This window comes from Lolium perenne, chromosome 7, assembly GCF_019359855.2.
Source record: "Lolium perenne isolate Kyuss_39 chromosome 7, Kyuss_2.0, whole genome shotgun sequence".
In the NCBI taxonomy this organism is placed as follows: domain Eukaryota; kingdom Viridiplantae; phylum Streptophyta; class Magnoliopsida; order Poales; family Poaceae; genus Lolium; species Lolium perenne.
Window position 1 is genome coordinate 118,827,753 of NC_067250.2, and position 25,101 is coordinate 118,852,853.

The window sequence follows — 25,101 nt, forward strand, 5'->3', positions numbered from 1 at the left end:
GGCCCGCAAGGGAAGTTAGGGCAACTGCCTTTCTTCCCCATCGTGCGACCCCCTTCCTCTCTCTCCCGTTCCCAACTCCAGCCGTCGCCGCCGTCGCCTCCCTGCCCTCCGGCCGCCGTCCCGCGATCTCCTTCCTCCTCTGGTCGGTGGATCCGGGCTGGGCTCCCTCCCCTCCATGGCTTCCTCCTCCGGTTAGTCTCCCTCCTCTCTCTCCCTCTCTAGATTGGGTAGACCTCTCTAGAAGAAAGATGGGTGGACGATTCTCTCCGTAGTTTTTGCCATAGAGGTGGATAACCTTGTGCATGGTGTTGTGAAGGTTTGAGGAACAATGGTTGAGTCTAGAGCAGATCTGCAGTTTTTTTCTGTTGACCGGCACTGCCGCCCCCTCCCCACCGGCACTGCCGGTCGGGCCGGCACTGCCGCCCGTACCACCCCAGCACTGCCGGTGAAGCTGAGCCCAGATCTCCTTTAGCCTTTTCCTGTTGCATCTTAAACATATCATTCATCATGCTTTGTTTATCAAGATTGCTCTGTTTAGTGTACCTTATCCTATGCTTCTTCCATCCATTGCTATCACAGGTGCAGGTGGTGACCCTCATCGCTTCAACTCAGGAAAACGGACTTTACCTAGTGACTTTGAAGCTGAAATCCTACCTGTGAAGAAGTCGTCTCGTCGGGAGAAGAACATGGCTCCGGCTGAACCTCGAGCTAATCTCATCAAGAGGTTGAGAGGCATGCCTGTTGGGAAGTGGCCCGATCATGAGTATGCTCGACTGCGTCAGACCAACATCTACACCACTCCCAAGGCCACCAATTGCTCTGAGCTGTTCTGGACTAAGTATCAAGAGAAGATTTTTGATGATCTCTATGCTCATGCCACCTACAAAGTCGCTCCTATGCATCACATCAACTTTACTCACATGGATAAACATGCCCAATACTTTGCAGAAGCTCGAGAGATTTGTGAGCAGTTTGGTCTCTTTCCTCTTATGAAGTTCCAGCAACCTTACAGTGTGGATGTGATTGGGCAATTCTTTGCCACAGTTTATGTTGACAATGATGATGCCAAGACTATGACTTGGATGACAGAGGGTCGCTTGCTACATGGCACTTGGGACCAATTTGCAGCTTGCCTTGGTTATCCTGTGCTCCCTGTCAATGCAGATGGATATTTTAGAGCTCACAACACTCCCAAGCCCATTGAGAAGGCTCTCCTTGCTGATCTTTATCTTGAAGGAGAAGTGGTATATGGATCTCAGAAATTTCTTCGCCCGGTGTATGACATCCTCCTCCGCATTTATCGAGAGGTCCTTAATCCCAAGGTTGGTTGCGTTGATCAGATCTATGGATACCTTGGGAACTTGTTATATCTCTCTCATCAGCACCGTGACTCTGGGTTTCAGCTTGATGTGATGGACTTTCTGTGGAATGAGTTTTGGGCATGCATTATTGCTCGCAAGGCTCCTGTTTTTGCTCCTTACTTCATGCGCTTCATATGCTCACGTTGGGACAATGCTGGATATGGCATACTCTCTGATGAGGTAGGTGTATTGGCACCTAACAAGGCTAAGGATCTCAAGGTCAGGACTCACGACAACCCTCCTCGTCTTCCCAATGATGAGGATTCTGCTGAAGAAGACTCTGATTTTGAGTTTGCACCTCCTGCTGACAATGGCTGGTTTGCTCGCATAGAGGCCAAGTTCGCCAAGATGTTCTGCCTCAAGTCTGACATCAACAGGCGGCAGTATCAGGCTCATAGGGAGCGGAAAATGGACAGGAGGAACACAAAGCTCATCATGCGCAAGTTGGATATTCCTGTTGAAAGTGGATCTGTGGAGGTCATCACTCCTGAAGAAGAATGGCTCTCCAAGCATGGCAATGTGACTGAGTTTGAACAGCTTGGGCTTCCCGGTCCTTCTCGCCGTCGGCGCCCTCCTAGTGATGATGTTGAGCCCGCCGAGTCTGAAGACGATGAAGAGACGGAGGACGATGAAGAGACGGAGGATGAGTGAGCTCTCATGGGACGTTGTAGCATCGCTTCTTTTCTCCTTTTTGGTGTCTTGATGCCAAAGGGGGAGAAGAAGGTCTAGTAGGACTTCACGGGATTTGCTAGGGTGGTTTGAGGGCACAAGCATTTGCTTTTTATCATTCCGTTAAAGCTTGCGTCCTCCATTTATCTTCTATGCTATGTTGAACCTTATCTTGTGTTTTATGTGTCCTATGTTTGGTGAACTATTGCTATGTGTGGTGAACTATTGCTATGGTCTCGGTATTCTATATGGTTGAGAGTATTGTCATGGTTTGGTATGATCATCCTATATGTCATATTGTCTATGGATCTATCTCAAATTGATACTTGATGTGATTATGGGATTCTTGTTCATGATATTGAGGCTATTGTCTTGAAATGTTAAGGATGTCAGTATAAAAAGGTATGATCTTAACTTGTCATCTTTTATCTTTTCCCATACATTATATGCCTTATGTCTTATGAGCATTGTGCTTACTATCTTGTTAGTTGAAGTTGCTCTATACCTAATGTGTGCATATATATACTCTTGCACTAAATCTCTCGCATGCACACATCTAGGGGGAGTTTCTCTCTTCTGTCAAACATATAGATATTCTTGCTCTCTTCTTTGCAAAATCCCGGTATTGTCATCAAACACCAAAAAGGGGGAGATTGAAAGAACATTTCATGATCTCTGAGTTTTAGGTGTTTGTTAACAACACCGGTGACAATTTAACCGTGTGCTAAGTGGTTTACAGTTTAGGAAAAGATATCACAGGAAAATCTCGACTCACTCAAAAAGGAAGAAAAGAAGGAGGAATGCGGAATCGGCCGGGCCGGCACTGCCGGCAACACCTGGCCGGCAGCTTGCCGGTGTGTGCACCGGCACTGCCGGCGATTCCAGGCCGATACTGCCCGGTGAGTGCACCCCTGCCGGCGTTTCTGGCCCGGCATCGCCGGCCTGCTGTTGGCTGCTGGTTCGAATATGTGGCCGGCCTTGCCGGCGTCTCAAGGCCGGCAACGCCGGCGATTCATCTCCAGCGGGCGAGAAAAGCTGGGGGTATAAATACCCCCTTCACCTACCTTGGAAGGTTGCTCAAACCCTAAGAACTTCATCCTCCATTGCTGAGCCACCAAGAACACCAAAATCGCCAGATCTCCTCCCTCAACCACCCAAATCACTTGTGCTTTGGAGAATCGAAGGAGAAGACCCCAATCTACATCCTCACCGAAGCGTTCTTCATTTTCCCCTCTCTTGTTTGAGGGATCTCATGCTAGTGTTCCTATTTGGTTCCCTAGTTGATTTGTGTTGATGTATTGTTGTTGATTGTTGTGTTGTAACAGATTTGGGAGCCTCCAATTTGGTTGTGGATGTGTGCCCCAAGAACCTTGTAAAGGCCCGGTTTCCGCCTCGAGGAAATCCCTTAGTGGAAGTGGGCTAGGCCTTCGTGGCGTTGCTCACCGGAGATCTGAGTGAAGCCTTCGTGGCTGTTGGTTTGGCTTTCGTAGCAACCACACTCCTCCAAACGTAGACGTACCTTCTTGCAAAGGAAGGGAACTACGGAAATCATCTCCGTGTCATCGCGTGCTCCACTCTCGGTTACCTCTATCCTATTCTATCTCTATATTGCTTAGATATATCTTGCTTAGTTGTTAGCCTTGTCATATAGGTAAATTCACTTAGTTGCATATCTAGAGAATTTACCTTTTGTGTCAAGCCTAAATTGAAAAAGAACTAAAAATTGGTTAGCACCTATTCACCCCCCCCCCCCTCTAGGTGCGGCATACGATCCTTTCACATGGGAGAGAGCACTTCTATCATGTGTGTCAAGCGCTTTGCCATGGCAATTGTGAATATTTTTGGATCCACATACTTGAAAGCCCTCAATGCTCAAGACACGACAAGACTTTTGGAGTTCAACGCCGACCGGGGATTTCCAGGTATGCTTGGCTCAATTGATTCTATGCATTGGAGTTGGAAGAATTGTCCAGCGGCATGTCATGGACAATTCAAAGGGTACAATAAGGATGCCACTATAGTCCTTGAAACGGCCGCCGATCATGAGACTTGGATATGTCATGCATTTTTTGGAATACCTGGATCTTGCAATGACATTAATGTTCTTCAACGGTCACCACTAATGATAAGACTTGCAATGCGGGAAGGTACATTGGTGGAGTTTGAAGCAAATGGACACAAGTAGAACTATGGCTACTTCCTCTCCGACGACATCTATCCAAGGTGGCAAACATTTGTGAAGCCGGTTATTCAACCACGAGGTAAGAAAAAACCCAATTTAAGATGTAGAGAGAGCATTTGGGATTTTGCAAGTCCAATTTGCCATTGTGAGGGGGGCGGCTAGATTTTGGGATCAAGAGTGCCTTTGGTATATCATGACCACTTGTGTCACCATGCATAACATGATGATAAAGGATGATCGTGGACAAAAATGTGGATCATACCCACTACGAGTTGATGGGGGTTCCCGTGCAAGTGAGGAGGTCCACACATAGGATTGACCGGTTTATTGCCTCGTATCATTCCATTAGCTCCAACGAAACACATGATGAGCTCCAAAAAGATCTCATGGAAGAATGGTGGAATTGGCATGGACAACAATAGTTGCATAGTTGTTCTATTTTTTGAAAACTATGTTGTATTGTTTGAAAATTATGTTGTATTGTTGTATTGTTGATCCATAAACTTGTTATATTTGTTGTGAACAATTTGATGTACTTGTTGTATTCTTGTGTTGTAATAATAAATGGTACATTTATTTGTGAATTTGTGAAGTTTGTTTGATCTTGTTGATGCATAGTTGTTTGTGATTTTTGTTTCCGGCGGCGTTGCGCTCTGTATTTTGGAGCGTCCGCCCGAGGATCGTTTTTTGCGCCCGCGCTGGCGCTCCATTTTAGCGCTTCCGGTGGGGGAAAACACAGCGCATTGATGACCCACAAGTATAGGGGATCGCGATAGTCTTCGAGGGAAGTAAAACCCAAATTTATTGATTCGACACAAGGGGAGGTAAAGAATACTTATAAGCCTTAACAACTGAGTTGTCAATTCAGCTGCACCTGGAAAAGCACTAGCAACAGGGGTGATGTAAAAGTAGCAGTAATATGAGAGCAGTAGTAACAGTAACACAACAGCAGTAATAGCAATATGAGAGCAATGGCACCGGAAGATAGTTGATACTACTTCCAATGACATGTAGAACAGGTATATTATGATGAGAGATGGACCGGGGTTCCCAGCGATCTACACTAGTGGTAACTCTCCAATAACAAGTAACAAGTGTTGGGTGAACAAATTACAGTTGGGCAATTGATAGGAATCAAAGCATTAAGATAGAACATCAAGATTATTAATTATGTAGGCATGTTTTCCAATATAGTCGTACGTGCTCGCAATGAGAAACTTGCACAACATCTTTTGTCCTACCAGCTGGTGGCAGCCGGGCCTCAAGGGAAACTACTGGATATTAAGGTACTCCTTTTAATAGAGCACCGGAGCAAAGCATTAACACACCGTGAAAACATGTGATCCTCACATCACCGCCATCCCCTCCGGTTGTCCCGATTCTTGCCACTTCGGGGCCTTTGGTTCCGGACAGTGACATGTGCATACAACTTGTAGATACAATCTAAGCAATAAGTATAGAGCTTAAATCTAAGATCATGCCACTCGGGCCCTAGTGACAAGCATTAAGCATAACAAGATTGCAGCAACAATAACTTCACAAACTTTATAGATAGACTAATCATAATGTATCATCCATCGGATCCCAACAAACACAACACCGATTACATCAGATGAATCTCAATCATATAAGGCAGCTCATGAGACCATTGTATTGAAGTACATGGGGGGAGAGTATACCGACATAGCTACTGCTAGAACCCGTAGTCCATGGGGGAACTACTCACGGAGCATGGCGGAGGCGATGGCGTTGATGGAGATGGCTTCCGGGGGCACTTCCCCGTCCCGGCAGGGTGCCGGGACAGAGTTCTGTCCCCCGAATTGGAGTTTCGCGACGGTGGCGGCGCCCCTGGAGTCTTTCTGGAGTTTCGTCAATTGGTACGGTGTTTTTAGGTCGAAAGGGGTTTTATAGGCGAAGAGGCGGCGCAGGGGGGCACCTGGGGGCGCCACACCCTAGGCCGGCGCGGCCAGGGTCTGGCCCGCGCCGCCTTGTGGTGTGGTGGCCCCCTGGCCCCTCTCCGACTCTTCTTCGGTGTTCTGGAGCCTTCCGGGAAAAATAGGAAGTTTGGCGTTGATTTCGTCCAATTCCGAGAATATTGCCCGAACAGCCTTTCTGGAACCAAAAACAGCAGAAACAGGAACTGGCACTGTGGCATCTCGTTAATAGGTTAGTTCCGGAAAACGCATGAAATCATCATAAAGTGCAAGCAAAACATGTAAGTATTGTCATAAAACAAGCATGGAACGACAGAAATTATGGATACGTCGGGGACGTATCAGCATCCCCAAGCTTAATTCCTGCTCGTCCCGAGCAGGTAAACGATAAAAAGAATAATTTCTGTAGTGACATGCTACTTACATAACCTTGATCATACTATTACAAAGCATATGAAATGAATGAAGTGACTCAAGGCAATGATCTATAGTTGCTAACAAATAGATAACATGTAGCCAAACTTTTCATGGAGAGTACTTTCAAGACAAGCATCAAAAGCCTTGCACAAGAGTTAACTCATAAAGCAATAAATTCAAAGTAAAGGCATCGAAGCAACACAAAGGAAGATATAAGTTTCAGCGGTTGCTTTCAACTTTCAACATGCATATCTCATGGATAATTGTCAACATAAAGTAATATGATGAATGCAAATATGCAAGTATGTAAGAATCAATGCACAGTTGACACAAGTGTTTGCTTCTAAGATGGAAGGAAGTAGGTAAACTGACTCAACATAAAGTAAAAGAATGGCCCTTCTTCGAGGGAAGCATCGATTGCTATATTTTTGCTAGAGCTTTTATTTTGAAAACATAGAGAGAGCACAAAGGTAAAGTTTTGAGAGGTGTTTGTTGTTGTCAACGAATGGTAATGGGTACACTAACTACCTTGCCAACCGGACTTTCAAGAGCGGCTCCCATGAATTTTTATTTTTGGGTGGCACTCCTTCCAACCTTTCTTTCACAAACCATGGCTAACCGAATCCTCGGGTGCCTGCCAACAATCTCATACCATGAAGGAGTGCCCTTTTATTTTAGTTTTATTATGATGATGACACTCCCCCCAACCTTTGCTTACACAAGCCATGGCTAACCGAATCCTTCGGGTGCCGTCCAACAATCACAAACCATGAAGGAGTGTCTATTTAAGTTAATTAATTCGGGACTGGGAATCCCATTGCCAGCTCTTTTTGCAAAATTATTGGATAAGCGGATGTGCCACTAGTCCATATGAGAGTCCGTCAAAAGTAAATGACAAGGTTGAAAGCTAAACACCACATACTTCCTCATGAGCTATAAAACATTAACACAAATTGAGAAGCATTTTGAATTATTTAAAGGTAGCACTCAAGCAATTTACTTTGGAATGGCAGGAAATACCACATAGCAGGTAGGTATGGTGGACACAATTGGCATAGTGTTGGCTCAAGGATTTTGGATGCATGAGAAGTATTCCCTCTCGATACAAGGCTTAGGCTAGCAAGGTTGTTTGAAGCAAACACAAGTATGAACCGGTACAGCAAAACTTACATAAGAACATATCGCAAGCATTATAATACTCTACACTGTCTTCCTTGTTGCTCAAACACTTTTACCAGAAAATATCTAGACCTTAAGAGAGATCAATTATGCAAACCAATTTTAACAAGCTCTACAGTAGTTCTCCACTAATAGGTTTAAACTACATGAAAAAACTTAATCATACTTGAGAGCTCAAAACAATTGCCAAGTGTCAAATTATCCAAGACATATGAGGCATTTTCTTTTCCCAACCAAATAAAGATAAATATTGTAGCTTCCAACTTTTATTCATTGAACATTAAAAGTAAAACGAAGAACAAGTGTTCATATGAAAAAGCGGAGCGTGTCTCTCTCCCAAACATGGATTGCTAGGATCCGAATTTATTCAAACATAAACAAAACGAAAATAAACACACAGACGCTCCAAGTAAAGCACATATGGTGTGACCGAATAAAAATATAGTTTCAGGGGAGGAACCTGATAAGTTGATGAAGAAGGGGATGCCTTGGGCATCCCCAAGCTTAGACGCTTGAGTCTTCTTGAAATATGCAGGGATGAACCACGGGGGCATCCCCAAGCTTAGACTTTTCACTCTTCTTGATCATATATCATCCTCCTCTCTTGACCCTTGAAAACTTCCTTCACACCAAACTTCTCATAAACTTCATTAGAGGGGTTAGTACTCAAAAAATTTGAATCCACCTTGGTCCTGTAGTGGCACATTGCAAGAACTCAATAAAACATTAGCTACAGCCCTCTACGTCTAGAAGACCTCGCTTAAAGTCCACAAGAGACAATGCAAAAAACAGAGACAGAATCTGCCAAAACAGAACAGCCAGTAAAGACGAATTTTAATAAAATACTTCCGTTGCTCAAATCAGAAAACTCAAAACTAATGAAAGTTCCGTACATATCTGAGGAACACGCACGTAAAGTGGCATATTTTTCTGAGTTACCTACAGAGAAAACAGCCCAGATTCGTGACAGATAGAAATCTGTTTCTGCGCAGAAATCCAAATCTAGCATCAACCTTCGATTAGAGGCTTCACTTGGCACAACAAAACACAAAACTAAGATAAGGAGAGGTTGCTACAGTAGTAAACAACTTCCAAGACACAAAATAAAAACAAAGTACTGTAACAAAATAACACATGGGTTATCTCCCAAGAAGTTCTTTTCTTTATAGCCATTAAGATGGGCTCAGCAGTTTTATTGATGCACTCGCAAGAAATAGTATTTGAAGCAAAAGAGAGCATCAAGAGGCAAATCCAAAACACATTTAAGTCTAACATACTTCCTATGCAAAGGAATCTTGTACACAAATAAATTCATGATGAACAAAGTGACAAGCATAAGAAGATAGAACAAGTGTAACTTTAAAATTTTAAGCACATAGAGAGGTGTTTCATTACCATGCAAATTTCTACAACCATATTTCCCTCTCTCATAATAATTTTCAGTAGCTTCATGAACAAACTCAACAATATAACTATCACATGCAGCATACTTTTCATGACTTCCAAACACATAATTTTTATCAAGTTCAAGAATAGTGGATTTAAAACTTTCAAACTTACTTTTATTAATAATATAACAAGGTAGTTGATCAATCTCAAGAGATATGGGACTCATAGAATAAGTCAAGAACTCTCCAACCCCATTTTCATTAGTAGTACAATTAATAGTATCAAGTAACATAGGACCATCATCTAGAGCTTTATCATAAACATTTGCTAAGCAAAATTCTTTAGTACCATGCATTTCGACATCAGGCACAAACAAAGCATTATCATAAGATTTATCAAAGTAGCATGGATTATCATAAACATCAGTAGCATAATTATTCTCGCAAATTTTACTCATAGGAAATATTTCAAGAGAATCCACAGGAACATAACATTCAACCTCTTTCGGTAAGCATGGAGGACAATCAAATAGTGTAAGAGATAAAGAGTTACTCTCATTAGAAGGTTGGCATGGGTAGCTAATCCATTCTTCCTCCTTTTGTTCGTCGCTCTCCTCTTCTTTTTCATCCAATGAGCTTTCAGGTTCATCAATTTCCTCCTCTTTTTCATCCAATGCGCTTTCAGGTTCATCAGTTTCTTCTTCCACCGGTTCCTGCAAATTGTGAGTGCATTCTTGTGCATTAATGTGTCTCTCTTTATAATCAAGGATATAAGGATTCCTACTGTAGCATTCTATGCAAGAATTAAGGATAGTAGAGACATAATCTTTAAGGTCCTTACAAATAGCACAAGTTTCATAATTCTCAACCATGAAGGATTCTATCTCGGAGGCTCCCATAAATAAGACAAATTGTTCTACCTCTTCGAACCCATAATGAATATAGCAATTCCGGTTATAGTTCTTAATAAAAAATTCCTCACTAAAGCCACATTGAAATTTGAGATGTTTAGTATCCTGTTGAGAGCAACAGTTTATATCATGGCGTCTAAGCAAGATTCTAGCAATTGTATTTAATTTCTCTATCATAGCACTCATTATTTTACCAGTTCTTGATTCTCTATAATTATTATAACATTCTATAAGCTCCAAGTAGGTTGTAGGTTCTCCCATAACAGCAGTTTTTAATTTTTTTGGTTTTTCAAATTTTTATGGATTTTTGGGTATATGAGACAAATAAAACAAGACAAAAATAAACTAAGCAAAAGTAAACTACGCAAACTAATACTAGACAGAAATAAACTAAGCACAAATAAACTAAACAAAAGTAAACTAAGCAAAACAAAATAAAATAAAACAGAGAGAGAGGTAGAGTGTACTCCCCAGGTGAACTTATGAGTAGAGCTATGCCTCCCCGGCAACGGCGCCAGAAAACAGTCTTGATGACCCACAAGTATAGGGGATCGCGATAGTCTTCGAGGGAAGTAAAACCCAAATTTATTGATTCGACACAAGGGGAGGTAAAGAATACTTATAAGCCTTAACAACTGAGTTGTCAATTCAGCTGCACCTGGAAAAGCACTAGCAACAGGGGTGATGTAAAAGTAGCAGTAATATGAGAGCAGTAGTAACAGTAACACAACAGCAGTAATAGCAATATGAGAGCAATGGCACCGGAAGATAGTTGATACTACTTCCAATGACATGTAGAACAGGTATATTATGATGAGAGATGGACCGGGGTTCCCAGCGATCTACACTAGTGGTAACTCTCCAATAACAAGTAACAAGTGTTGGGTGAACAAATTACAGTTGGGCAATTGATAGGAATCAAAGCATTAAGATAGAACATCAAGATTATTAATTATGTAGGCATGTTTTCCAATATAGTCGTACGTGCTCGCAATGAGAAACTTGCACAACATCTTTTGTCCTACCAGCCGGTGGCAGCCGGGCCTCAAGGGAAACTACTGGATATTAAGGTACTCCTTTTAATAGAGCACCGGAGCAAAGCATTAACACACCGTGAAAACATGTGATCCTCACATCACCGCCATCCCCTCCGGTTGTCCCGATTCTTGCCACTTTGGGGCCTTTGGTTCCGGACAGTGACATGTGCATACAACTTGTAGATACAATCTAAGCAATAAGTATAGAGCTTAAATCTAAGATCATGCCACTCGGGCCCTAGTGACAAGCATTAAGCATAACAAGATTGCAGCAACAATAACTTCACAAACTTTATAGATAGACTAATCATAATGTATCATCCATCGGATCCCAACAAACACAACACCGATTACATCAGATGAATCTCAATCATGTAAGACAGCTCATGAGACCATTGTATTGAAGTACATGGGGGAGAGTATACCGACATAGCTACTGCTAGAACCTGTAGTCCATGGGGGAACTACTCACGGAGCATGGCGGAGGCGATGGCGTTGATGGAGATGGCTTCCGGGGGCACTTCCCCGTCCGGCGAGTGCGGGACAGAGTTCTGTCCCCCGAATTGGAGTTTCGCGACGGTGGCGGCGCCCCTGGAGTCTTTATGGAGTTTCGTCAATTGGTACGGTGTTTTTAGGTCGAAAGGGGTTTTATAGGCGAAGAGGCGGCGCAGGGCGGCACCTGGGGGCGCCACACCCTAGGCCGGCGCGGCCAGGGTCTGGCCCGCGCCGCCTTGTGGTGTGGTGGCCCCCTGGCCCCTCTCCGACGCTTCTTCGGTGTTCTGGAGCCTTCCGGGAAAAATAGGAAGTTTGGCGTTGATTTCGTCCAATTCCGAGAATATTGCCCGAACAGCCTTTCTGGAACCAAAAACAGCAGAAAACAGGAACCGCTTGTGGCATCTCGTTAATAGGTTAGTTCCGGAAAACGCATGAAATCATCATAAAGTGCAAGCAAAATATGTAAGTATTGTCATAAAACAAGCATGAAACGACAGAAATTATGGATACGTCGGGGACGTATCACGCATTGCGCGATATACTTTTGCAGCATGGTCGGAGCGACTTTTACAGCGCCGAATTATAGTGCACCTGTTGGAGATGCTCTAAGAAGATTTGGGAAAAACTGGTTGCCGGTTTAAACCTAATGAAGAGGCGGAATAATAAAATATACACTTTATGCAAACATCTATCTGGTTAGGCTCATCATACGGGCTACTTAAAATACAGAAGTTAGGACTTACATCGATTATAGATAACCTTGAGGCATTGGCAGAAGTTCGTCCGCTAACCGCACAAGTAATTGGGCGCAAGAGCCAATTAAATGCGGATGTACCAAGACTTTTGCATGAGGAAGAACTCAAATGGTACCAACGATCTAAAGCTTAATTCATTCTTGAAGGTGATTCGAATACAAAGTACTTTCATTGTCTTGCCAATGGCAAACATAGGAAAAAGCGTATTCGTTCACTAACTCGTTCACCAACTTAAGAGGATAGGAACTATCGAGGGTCATGAGCATCTGAAATCGTACATTATGAATTACTATAATGGCTTATTCGATGCTCCTAAGGAAGGCAACTTCTCTTTGGATGAAACTAGAATTGATGATATCCCCCAAGTGTCCGTGGAGGAGAATAGCTTACTTACTGCACCTTATACTGAGGATGAAGTACAAAAATCATTTTTCTAAATGGAGCACAATAAAGTCCCTAGTCCTGATGGTATTCCAGTTGAGTTCTATTAGTCTTTCTAGGAAGTTATTAAGTTTGATATGTCAGCTTTATTCGGTGTTCTACAAACTAGAAAACTAGAACTATCCCGCCTAAACTTTGGTGAAATAATTTTATTGCCTAACATTAATGAAGTAGAAAGGATTCAACAATACCGGCATACCTGCTTTCTTAATGTTAGCTTTATTTTTTTACTAAAATTGCTGCAATTAGGCTGAACATTGTGGCTGATCATGTGATTCGACCTTCAGAAGTTGCTTTTATGCAAGGGCGTAACATCCTAGATGGGGCGGTTATCCTTCATGAAACAGTTTATAAATTGCATAAAAAAAACATGAATGTGATGAATCTTTAGATTGACTTTGAAAAGGCCTATGATAAGGTGAAGTGGTCTTTCCTTCAGCAGACCCTCAAAATGAAAGGTTTCTCTAAAGAGAGGTGTGCTTTAATCCATAGTTTTCTCGGGTAGAAGTGTTGCTATTAAATTCAATGATGACGTTGGAAAGTACTTCCAAACTAAGAAGGAACTTAGATAGGATGATCCATTATCGCCAATACTATTTAATATAGCGGTCGATATGCTCGCTACCATGATTGAACGTGCAAAATCTGATAGCTAAATTGAAGGTGTGATTCCTCACCTAGTTGATGATGGGTTATCTATTTTTCAGTATGCTTATGATACAAAAGAATTATGAAACATGATATTAAAGAAGCACGAAACATGAAGTTAATTCTCTTAATGTTCGAGCAATTATCAGTTCTAAAAATAAATTTTCATAAGAGTGAGTTGTTTTGTTTCGGGGAGGCTCATGATCAAGCTGACATGTACGGTGAATTATTTGGCTGCGGACAGGGTCAGTTTCCTATTATGTGCTTGAGAATCCTGATTCATTATTGGAGGTTTACCATATCTCAATGGAAATTGGTGGAGGAACGATTACAAATTCGATTAAGCAGTTGAAAGGGAAAATTATTGTCTCTGAGAGATTTCTCCTTATTGATTCAGGACTAAGTAACATGATGTTATCCATGATATGTTTCTTCCAACTTTCAAGAGAAGTTTTAAAACGATTGGATTACTTCCCGCCAAAATTCTTCCCAAGGAAACAGTGAGAAGCTTAGATCGATTAGCGGGATGGAGTTCTAGCTAGTCTTACATGCAAGGTGAAAGAGGAACCGACAGGGAGTTCTAAAAAGAAAGCATCGCCAAGGCCATTCAGAAATCCAAAGTTCGAGAGCCCTTTTTTTCTTCTTTCTTAGTCCTAAGAGGTCATAGTTTGCAAGTTCTCATACATTTCTTTGCTACAAGCTGAATCGGGATCTGTATATCATCCAACACCACTTTATTTCTTCACAGCCAAATATTCTAGAGCGAGGCGGTAATAACCAAGTCCCATGCATCCTTCTTATGGGCTAGCCATCTTTCCTTAGCTTCATCATAGATATTAGGCGGTTCATGTATTCCATTCAGATCAATCCCTATGATAGTAAGGATTTCAAGGGCGGACCTTCAGTTCAGCCGTGAACGTGTACATATAGGTTGACTCACTACAGGGAAACATCAAGGTGCCGACGGCTAAAAGTTGTGCCGACGGCTTTTTATTAGGGCCGTTAGCACAAGTTCCAAACAGATTAGGCCGGAAGAAGGCCGTCGGTACAAGGAAGCCGTCGGCACAGAAAAGCTTGCGCTGACGGCCACGGTCAGCACAAACATAGGTTGGCCGTTGGCATAGGTGCTCCGTCGTGACAGCGAGAAAAACAACGTTAGGAGGTAGGCTCTGTGCCGATGCCTTTCCCATCCACGCCCCCCCCCCCCCCCCCCCCCCCGCGCGCGCGCTTGATATCACCTTTTCAGTTTTGGAAAAAATAAACGAAAATGATAAAAAAAATAAAAATAAAAAATCCTCTGAGATGGAAATGTGTTATGTCATCTAGTTTTAAGGAAAATTTAAAATTTTGAATTTTGACTTTTTTGCAAAAAGGTTTATTTCTCGATAAAATGGCATTACTTTTGCATACGACGTCGGGAAAAAATGTATAACATATCAAAATGATTGGCTCAAAAAGTTACATCTAAATTCAGCGGGGTTACCCAGTTGCCATTTTTAGATTCTCAAAATTTCAAAGGGAAATATTAAAGCAGGAAGATTTTATTTTTTGCCAGAAATTCAGGATCTTTTATTTTTTTTAAAAAAAATTAAAATTAATAATTGCACTTTGCATAAAGATTATTATTACTTAATAATTGATGTTTATTTAAATAATTGTATAAAATTCAAAATAATAAAGAATTGTGATATCTTGGTCTAAGGTTTAATAGGATTGATATGGTAGTATTATCAACAATTTTCCATTTTTTTATGGAAGCACAACCGGAAGAAACGAACATGTTAAGTATGCTAGGGTTGAATAGTGTGATGATAGATGACCAAATTAATTTTTTTTGCGGGTAACCAAATTAGATAATTTGACCATGAGTATAATTTGACCTAAGATTAATTATAGTTAGAGTTAAAATGATCTACGTGAGAGACTAAAAAAATTGGAAAAAAAATATTTTTTTAAAATTCCAGCCATAATTGTCAAACAGCCATTAGTTCTATACCGACGGCTTCACCGTCGGCACAAGATGCTATGCCAACGACAAATGAGCTTGTGCCAAGGCCATATTGTGCCGACAACCGTTGGTACAGGGTTGTGCCGATGGCAATTCTAGTTGTGCCAACGACATGACGACCGTTGGCACCTTAGACTGGTTCGTGCAGTGATTGCGGGTCTCGACTTGTCTGTGCCATCTCGCCGGAGTTTTTTCTTCACATGAAGCGACTGACTAGCAAATGTATATTCGCTCCTTTCCTGATTGATATAACTTGCTGGGACCTAACCCACGTACAAGCTAGCTGCCAGCTCGAATGAATTGATCACGCGGTAGAGCACACAAAGCACACACACATGTAAAATCTCGCTTGCTAGCCAAAGGATGGAGCCTTATCTTTTGTTTTCTTATATTACTATTACCGGTTGATTAGTTAATGGTATCCAAACCTCATGGCCGCCTGCGAATTAAGTCAAATGGATGTTAAATTTTAGTTGCAATCCACGTTGTAACTCATAATTAGCACGAATTATTTAGCAATATAACGGTTTAGGTCATTTTTAACTTATGACTAAACGAATCACTAAGCAATCAAATGGCTGGGAATTTTTCTCTCACTTACAATCCCATATGTAACAACAAAAATATTTGCAACCCATGCTAACACGAGTTACGGTATAATTTTATGATTTAGGAGTCAACTATGAATTAAGCTAATTTCTTGTGAGAATAAGCAAAAAACACCTTTTATTCTCAAACATGGTCGTGTTTATTTTCAACACTCACCCGTTTAAGTACAATGTGCTCTTCTACGGCTGACATCTAACTTAATACGAAGCGGCTACCCGGAGTTCTTGTACTTGTCATTGTATTGTCCTTCCTCGTAGAATGTGTAGTATCATTTATTTCTTTTAGGCTGCTCATAGTGGAGAGTAACTTAGTCTAGTAACATATGTCATGTTACTAGTCTAAGTTACTATCTTCATAGTGGGTGGTAACTTAGATGTGGTTTCATGCGATATGTCATTAATTATGTTGTAGAATCGTATTGCTTTGGGATGTGTGATGTTATGGTAACATAGCTAGTTACCATCTCACTCTGTCACCAAAATGTCTTGAGACGTGTGATGTTACCACCTATGTTACCCCCACTACGAGCAGTCGGAGGATCGTGAACATACAGCTCCGCCCGACACATTTATGACGTCAACCTTTGTATTAAACGCTATTTATTACTTCGTATGCCCAAGTACGTTGCAATTTTCACAGTATTTTACTAACTATTTAATTTTTTTGAAATGTGTGAATTTTTGTTGTTGTAGCAAAATCCTGGGTCACCGAAGGATTTGTGGAGTTTGTACGCAATTCAATGCAAAGTGTTCATCAATTTCTCTGGCAGTGCACCCAAAAGGGCATTTTTCATAATCCACAATTTTTTTGTCTAAATAGAACAGATCTGACCTTGATCCTTCCTTTTATCAGCTGCCAAGCAAAGATTTTCTCTTTGTGAGAAAGTTTCAGTTTTGTTTATCCTCCAGCCCCTACTATATGAAGAGGACACGTTTCTTAAGAACGCCATCAGAGCTTCCTTTTTTTCCCGCAGCTCGGCTGGATGTGATGTGCTATGATCTAGAGGGATTAGACATATTCCATCATTCCAACAATGAGCAATTGAGGCCTTAAAGCGTGTGAGGAAAGTGCAGGGAATTGGTAGCAACAAAGCGGTCCATTGGTTGTCCGTATTTCCTATTTCCAATTTGCACTTAAGTAGTGTTCATGTTGCATCATACAGATAGTCAGATACATCCCATATGCATCACTGAGAACAGGACGTACAATGTAATTTCTATCAAAAGCAGTGTTAAATTACAGTCACAAATGGGTCCTGAGTCCTGACACTTAGTAGCACTTCTTCGCCAGCTGAATGAGAGAGTTGGCCTTCCTCTGCGCTCTACTAGTGCCAGTCTTGGCGATCTTCGAGAGGTGCTCGTGGAGGCCGAATCTGAGCGCGTGCACCAGGAGCGGCTGCTTCTTGGTTCCCAGCTCCAGCAGGACGGATAGAGCGCACTCCTGATTCTTGGGCGTCCCTTCCTTGATGAGCTGCACGAGCTTCTCGACGAACTGCGTCGTGCCGACCTCGCCGAGGCAGGCGGCGTGCGAAGACAGCAAGAGGAAGATGGAGAGTGCCTCATCGACCATCCCGAGGTTCTTGTCGTCGATGACCTTGAGCAGCACCGGGACGATGCCCGCGTGGGTGGCCCTGACCTTGTTCTGCTGGTTGAGGATGAGGTTGAAGATGGCCGTGGCGGCGTCCTTCTTGCCCCGGACGGTGCCGTTCCTCAGGAGCTCCACCAGCGGCGCGATGCCACCCAGGGTCCCGATCGTCACCTTGTTTTCGTCAAGCATGGACAGGCTGAAGAGCGTCGCGGCCGAGTTCTCCTGCCCCACCGCGCTGCCATTCCTGAGGATCTCGATGATGAGCGGGATGGCTCCCCCCTTGGTGATGAAGATCTTGTTGCTCTGGTCAATGGACAGGTTCAGTAACGAGGTCACCGTGTTCTCCTGCACCTTCATGTCCGGGTAGGCCAACAGGCCGATCAGGGCCGGGATGCCGCCGTTGCCGGCGATGAGCGCCCTGTTCTCCGGAGACTCCTTGGAGAGCACCCGGATCTTCTTGGCCGCCTTCCGCTGCACGTCAGAGTGGATCGACGACAACGCTTCCACCAGCGACGGGATGTCCTCTTTCGGCCGCTCGTCTTGTTCAGCCACGGGCTCCGGCTCCCTCCTCTGCAGCTCCACCTTGTGCTTGTCGCACCACTGCAGGATCAGGTTCTTGAGCGCGTAGTTGGGCGCCAGCGACAGGTGCGCCAGCGGCTGCCGCGTCTTGGGGCACGTCCTCTCCCCGCTGTCCAGCCACCTCTGGATGCTTCTCCTCTCGTACGTCTACAAGATTCAAACGAATTTATTTAAATCTCGTGTTCCAAAGATTATTCATCTGTACGAGGAGTCGAGATATGAAAATGTGCGTGCCTGTCCACTGGCGACAATGACAGGATCCGTCATGATCTCCAATGTGATCGGGCAGAGGAAGTCGTCCGGGATCATCAACGAGGGGCACTTGTCGAGAGATTTGGTCACGAAGACCTCGCCGCCGAGGACGTTCTTCTCGTCGATGCCGGCGATGGCCTTGAACTTGTTGAGGAGCTCGACGATCTGCTTGGTGCTCTCCTCTTGCTGCCCATTTCGCTCCTTGATGAGCTTCTTTATGGCCACCGTCTCGGCCCTGAGATCCGGCAGCGTCTGCAGCTCCAGCTTGCTGGCCAGCCTATCCAGTATCGCCCTGTCCGCGTTCCTCTCGTCGTCCTTGTTGTTCTGGAGGATCACCATGAGATCCATGGACAGCTCTATGTCCTGCGTGTCTGTTCTCTTCTTGCATCTCATCAGCTGTGCGTTCATCAGCTCCACCTTGAACAACAGCAACATATATACGTGTGAAACTGCGATACTTGATCGCTGAATGAATGCCATGCATGAACGATTATTGCTGATGCGCTTACCTGCTCCATGACTTCATCGGAGATGCCGAGCTCCTCGTACGGCATTCCGTCCAACGCAGAGTTCATCTTCTCGTACACAGTGCGGAACCTCCCCAGCACGGCCTCGCTCTCCAGCGCCTGAAATGGATTATATTGCGCTCAATTGGTCAAGACTCAAGATCAGTAGATCACACATTGCAAGAACGACCAAGAATCAATGCATGGATGATCATCGGATCAGACCAGGAAGATCTTGCTGCCGTCGTTGCACGAGCGGAGGAGGCGGCGCGCGGCGGCGAATGCCCGGCCGAGCAGGGTGAGACGGCGGTAGGCGTCCTCCGTGAGACGGGGCGTGGAGTCGCGGAGCTCCTCGAGTAGCGGGAGGACGAGCTGCAGCCAGCGAAGAAGATTGTGGCATTCCTTGCGCTGGGTGCGGCGGAAGTCGGCGTAGGCACGGGCCGAGTTGACGGTGGCCAGGAGGTCCTCGACGAGGTCCTCGTCGTCCATCTCCCTCGCCCCATCCTCGGAGCAGGAGGGTTCGGGGTCTGCCGCGGCCGCGGCCGCGGCGGACGACGGTGGCAGCGCCGATTGGGGCATGCGGCATCAAGCGGTCGATCGGCGAGGTGCGTGTGTGTGGAGAGGGGAGATCATGGGGGACGCGAGTGAGCGAGACGGAGAAGGGGGGACAAGGGAGGCAAAGCCAAAAATAATGAGAGATCAGGGGACTCCATCCAAGGGGAATGCGTTTTTGGGCGCTAAATTCCGGGGAAGCGCACTTCTCTGGTCCATAGGAGACCTTAAAAATGGAGAGTGCTATATAGAGAGCGTAGTTTGCCCTATCAAGATCACTGGTCAGATTTGTAGTTCGTTTGATACATGGAATAGGTTCCTATCAGTACAGAAAATTCCACATTTTGAGCAATGACTTCAAGAAGATACCATTTAAAAAAAATGCTCTATATCCTCCGGACACTAAACCTCCCATATTCCGGATTTCCCACCGTTGAATCTAATAGATCTGAGTCGTTAAATTGGATTCTCTGTTCAATTTTGCTTTAATTTTTTTTTCGAAACGGAGGCAAAAGCTTTGCCTCATCCATTTATTAAGCAGAAGGTGCCCGGTTTTTAGGAGAAAACCGAGCAAAAACCAACAACAACTGTGCCATAGCACACTCAAACCACACACACCGCCACAAGGGCACACACAGCCACCCTGGCTACCCACAAAAGCTAAGAAGCTCAAACCGGTCTATGCCAAACAGATGGCTCTTCGGAGAGAGACCGGCAGCTCCGCTTCTGACGACGAGCCTCGGAGAGGAGATGCGCAAGACAAGCGCCGAATAGGACCTTCACCGGCCCGCCCCACGCAGGTCATCGTACACCGCCCGAGGGTGGCTTCGACTTCACAGCAAGAAGAGACCACCACGAAGACATTCGAACACACCGGAACGGAGCCGACTAACATGACCTTGCCGCAACCAAACCTTGGTCACCACCATCGTCGTTGCCTCTGAAGCCTCCACCCGGAACACCCGCATCACTGGTTGACCTCCTGCCAACCCGGATGCCCTGTGTGTCCAGGTCGCAGGAGGGCGCGAAGGGGATCACCAACTTCAAGACGACGCACTCAAGAGGGGACACGACGAAGAATCGACGCCGTCGTCCGATCCCGCGGGATCTAGGCTTTCACCCGAAGATGTGAACCCGAGGCAGCGAAGGTCGAAGAGCTCCCTGACCGCCCCCAAGAAGGACGGCGACATCCGCAGACGCCGCGCGGTCAGGCTTTCGCCTGGAGCAAACGAGCCACCACTCCCTCACGCGGCCAGACAGCGAGACGAAGACCAAAAACGCTGCCAGCCCGCACTCCGCAAACACACCTCATGTGCAGAAGCGGCGCCACCGCCGCACACAAGCCACCACCGCCACCACAACCAGACTAAGGAGCTCCGCGAGCTCCGCAGCCACCACCCGCACCGCGCGGGGCCGAAAGCCGAGTCGCACCACTGCTACCAACCAAGCCCGCCGAGAAGAGCTCTGCGGGCGCCGCCAACCGCCATAGAGAGGGAGCTTCGACGGACGCCAACACAGGGGTACGAGGCCGAGTCGTCGGCCGCAGCAGCGCGAGCCCCCCGGTCCAGCCGCCATGCCGCCCCCGCAGCCACAACAGCCGCCAAACCACCCAGCGCACAAAGGGCCGCCGCCCCGCCATCCAGCAACACGCCCCTGCAACCTCGCCGGTGAAGGCCGGGAAGGAGGACAACGCCTCTGCCCCGAGCCAGCGCGACCAAGGGAAAGCACGCGCAGGCCTGCAGGAGCCCATCTGGGTACGTGCGCGCGCCGCCAAGCCCCGCAACGCCCCGCTCCGCTGCACCACCGCCGCGCCCCGACCACGACCAGGTCGCGCGCCACCACGGCCGCCTGCCGCCCCGCCAGCGCCTAGCCGCCGGCCCACCGCGCCCGCCGCACCTCGCCGCGCCCGGGCGAGCTCCTTCTCGCCAGGGGACGCGGGAGGGGGAGAAACTGCCCCGCCGCCACCTTCCCCGGGGCGCGCGCGACTTTGCCGGCCCCCCTCCGGCGGCGGCAAAGCAAGGGAGAGGATCGGGGTGGGGGCTAGAGGCGGCGGCGGCAAGGGTTCCCCCCTTGTCGCCTGAGGAGGGCGACACGGCGGGACGCGGGGTCTTTTGAGAAATGCAGAGTTTTTTGCTTTAAATTTCACTTTTGCTTCACTAAAGCAAAATAAAGCTTCACTTTTGCTTGATTGAAACAAAAAATGGTTCGACTAAAAACAAAAACACAAAGACCATTCGGTTGTGGACCTCGTCGGAGATTTCGTCGGAGCAACGTACTTCGCCGAAGACCTCGTCGAAGCACCGTACTTCGCCGGAGACCTCGCCAGAGCACCGTACCTTGCCGGAGACCCCGTAGCAAAACATTTGCACTAAAGTAGCAACATGACAGAACAATTGTAGCAAACATAATATATTATAGCATTGCAACATTTGTACTAAAACACGACCTCGTCGGAAAACATCGCCGGAGACCTTGTAGCAAAACATTTCTACTGAAGTCGCAGCATAGGGGAACAATTAAAGCAACAATATTGTACCATCGTAGCATCGAAGCCCACTCCGTAAAGCACCGCCTCCACCAGATGGTAGCGCTGTCGCTCCGACTTGTAGCACCACGGTCCCCGGCTTGCAGCACCAATTGTCGGTCGCATCATCCCCCACCGGTGAGGTCTTCGGTGGATCTCTAGCGAGTCTCCGACATGCTGCGTCCGACATGTCTTTTTCTTTTTTGTATTTACGTGAATCGTTTTTTTTTTTGCTTCAATGAAGCAAAAGCGGGACTGTTTGCTGCGACGAAACAAAGTCTAAACGAGTCGCAGCTATTTTAGTTGAACCATTTTTTTCTTCAATAAAGCAAAATCAGGAGGCTTGTTGCTGCAACGAAGAAAATTCTAAATTTCAGGTAAAAAAATTCAGGTGAAAGTGGACACGTGTCACGTATGCAAGCGGGAGGCTGGAAAGTTTGGAGCCTCCAAAAAATTTCTAGGGACTCCTTGTTGTTTACATAACACACATGTATCAATGTTTCGGTTAATATAATTAGAGCATGGGATGTAAACATTTATCATGAACACTAAGATATAACAATAACTAATTTATTATTGCCTTTTGGTCATATCTCCAACAGCGCCGGCCAGGCAGCGACAGCGGCAGCAACCCCAACCTCGGAGCAAGAGCCAGCAGATGCGTCTGCGATAGCATGTGCTACTACACATGCGTTAGCCTCTGCCTCGATGTCGGCGACGGAGTATGCACACCGGGCAGATCACGACGAGTTCATCGTGATCGACGGGTCTACGTCGACTCAGGATGCATCGTCGGTGTCGGCGTCGCCCAACCCCAACCTTTTCTTCTAATTCTTTCGTCGGACTGTAATATGATCGCGCGCCCAGTACTTTGATCGCCGCTACTCTGATCGCGACGACTTCGGCGGGAACGATCTCTTTTGAATGCAAACTATTTGAATTTCTCATTGGGTACGGTGTTTGGAGGACGCGACTGGGGAGCGACGTCCCCTAAACGTTCAATCCGGTGTCGGGGGACGCGACTGGAGATGCTCTTACGGAGTAATTTCGGTGAAGTCCTCATGTAGCTTTGTCTCCCGTTTAGGCCTTGTTTGGTAGCCCGGTTTCTAAGTAGATACAAATGTATTTTTCCGGCCTAGTCCATTACACGGAAATACACTCTTCAGCATGTTTGGCAACCTGGTTTCTAGTCGTGTAAGGCCGAGTAAGAGCATCCCCACTCGTTGGCGCTCCCCACGCCCAAATCCGGCGAATTTTTCGTCCGGATTGGAGGAAGATTTGGCGTGGGGAGCGCCGAAGTTCCAGCCGTCCCCCCGGCAGGAAACCCCCAACCTCGACCATTTGACATATTTCAAACAAATTCAACATAAAATTTAACAAGTTCGGCAAACAAGAGTACGAAAATTGCTGAAACAAATTCGGCGATAATCAGTACAATGTTTAACAAGTGCTGAAACAAATGAAGCACACAATTTCACAATTTTTCAAACAAATTAAGACAGACTAGTTGGCGTCGGCGTTGGCGTTGCCTCGGAGCCTCCATATGTGCTCCACCAGATCATCTTGCAGCAGCTGATGCATTGTAGAGTCTCGAATCTCCTGGCGCATAGCAAAGAAGGCGGCCCATGATGGAGGCACATGGTGATTAGGCTGTGCAAGAGGACCCTCTCTCTCATATGGTGTTTCTTGCTCAGCCAGAGGAACCGGATGCTTTCGCTCATCTTCAATAATCATATTGTGTAGGCACACACAACAGTTCATCACCTCCCACATCTGATCTTTGGACCAAGTCATAGCGGGGAACCGGACGACAGCAAATCTCTGCTGGAGGACACCAAATGCACGCTCGACGTCTTTTCGGCAAGCTTCTTGTTTCTTGACAAACTCGCAAAGTTTGGGGGTGCTAGGGTTGGAGATAGTCTTCACAGATGTTGCCCACTTTGGATAGATACCGTCTGCAAGGTAGTATCCTTTGTTGTAGTGCCGACCATTGATCACATAGTCCACCGGGGGAGCATGACCCTCAACAAGCTTGGAAAAGACCGGGGAGCAGTTTAGGACGTTGATGTCATTGTTGGATCCAGGCATACCAAAGAAAGAGTGCCAAATCCAGAGATCATGGGTAGGCACTGCTTCAAGTATCACAGTGCAGCCTTTTTTGTGACCCTTGTACATTCCCTGCCACGCAAACGGACAGTTCTTCCATTGCCAATGCATGCAGTCAATGCTTCCAAGCATCCCTGAAAAACCCCTAGCTTCATTTGTTGCAAGGATCCTCTGAGTGTCTTCGACAGTGGGTGATCTCAAGAAATAGTCCCCGAACACTGCTATGACGGCCCTGCAGAACCGGTAGAAACAATCAAGAGCGGTGGACTCCGCCATCCGAAGATAGTCATCTGCAGTATCACCGGGAGCTCCATACGCCAGCATCCTCATAGCCACTGTGCACTTCTGCAGTGACGAAAATCCAACCAAACCAGTGCAATCCGCCTTGCATCTGAAGTAGGGATCAAAGTGGCGGATGGCATACACAATTTGCAGAAATAGCTTTCTGCTCATCCTGAAACGACGCCGAAAAACACTCTCACCGTGCAATGGATTGTCGGCGAAGTAGTCGGCGTACAACATGCAGTAGCCCTCCATTCGCTGTCTCGGCTTGCACTTCCGGCGACCTCGTGCCGACCCACCACGTCGACCAGTTGCCAGTCCGGCGTACATGCTTGCCAAGCAACCGAGGATCATCATGTGCTCGTCGTCTTGGGCGGCTGCTGCCATCTCTTCTTGCATAAGCTCGACGAACATCTGTTCCTCCTCTTCAACCGAGTCCATGGCCGGCGAGGCAAATGGACGAACACCTGACGGGCGTGGTCGAGGCAACCCGAGCCGCGAGCGACGAGGAGCAAGCAGGCCGGAAAACAGGCCGGCGGAAGAGCAGCCAGATAGGCCGTCGTCCAAAGACGGTGGAATATAGGCAGGTGGGGAAGGAGGGGCGGCGGAATCTGGGCAACAAGCCGGTGGGGTGGTGCCGGCGGCGAGAGAGATACGAGGGGTGGGGGGAGATTTTGAG

General features: G+C 46.1%; 1 protein-coding gene across 1 annotated transcript; it reads right to left on the reverse strand.

Moving 5' to 3' along the window:
• Positions 1-17,111: 17,111 nt before the first annotated feature.
• LOC127323869 (U-box domain-containing protein 15) lies at positions 17,112-19,729 on the reverse strand. The gene is made up of 4 exons (XM_051351975.2): positions 19,184-19,729; positions 18,962-19,078; positions 18,435-18,869; positions 17,112-18,347 (listed from the first exon to the last, which is right to left on the reverse strand). Exons 1-4 carry the CDS (start codon positions 19,535-19,537, stop codon positions 17,304-17,306), a joined length of 1,950 nt encoding a protein of 649 aa, XP_051207935.1. The 5' UTR covers positions 19,538-19,729; the 3' UTR covers positions 17,112-17,303.
• Between the last annotated feature and the right edge of the window lie 5,372 nt (positions 19,730-25,101).

Excerpts from the sequence above, each read along its gene's own strand:
- LOC127323869 (XM_051351975.2), bottom strand. The coding sequence starts at position 19,537 with ATGCCCCAATCGGCGCTGCCACCGTCGTCCGCCGCGGCCGCGGCCGCG. Across the intron at positions 19,079-19,183 it reads ACGGCAGCAAGATCTTCCTG|GCGCTGGAGAGCGAGGCCGT; the intron begins GTCTGATCCGAT and ends AATCCATTTCAG. Across the intron at positions 18,870-18,961 it reads CCGATGAAGTCATGGAGCAG|GTGGAGCTGATGAACGCACA; the intron begins GTAAGCGCATCA and ends CTGTTGTTCAAG.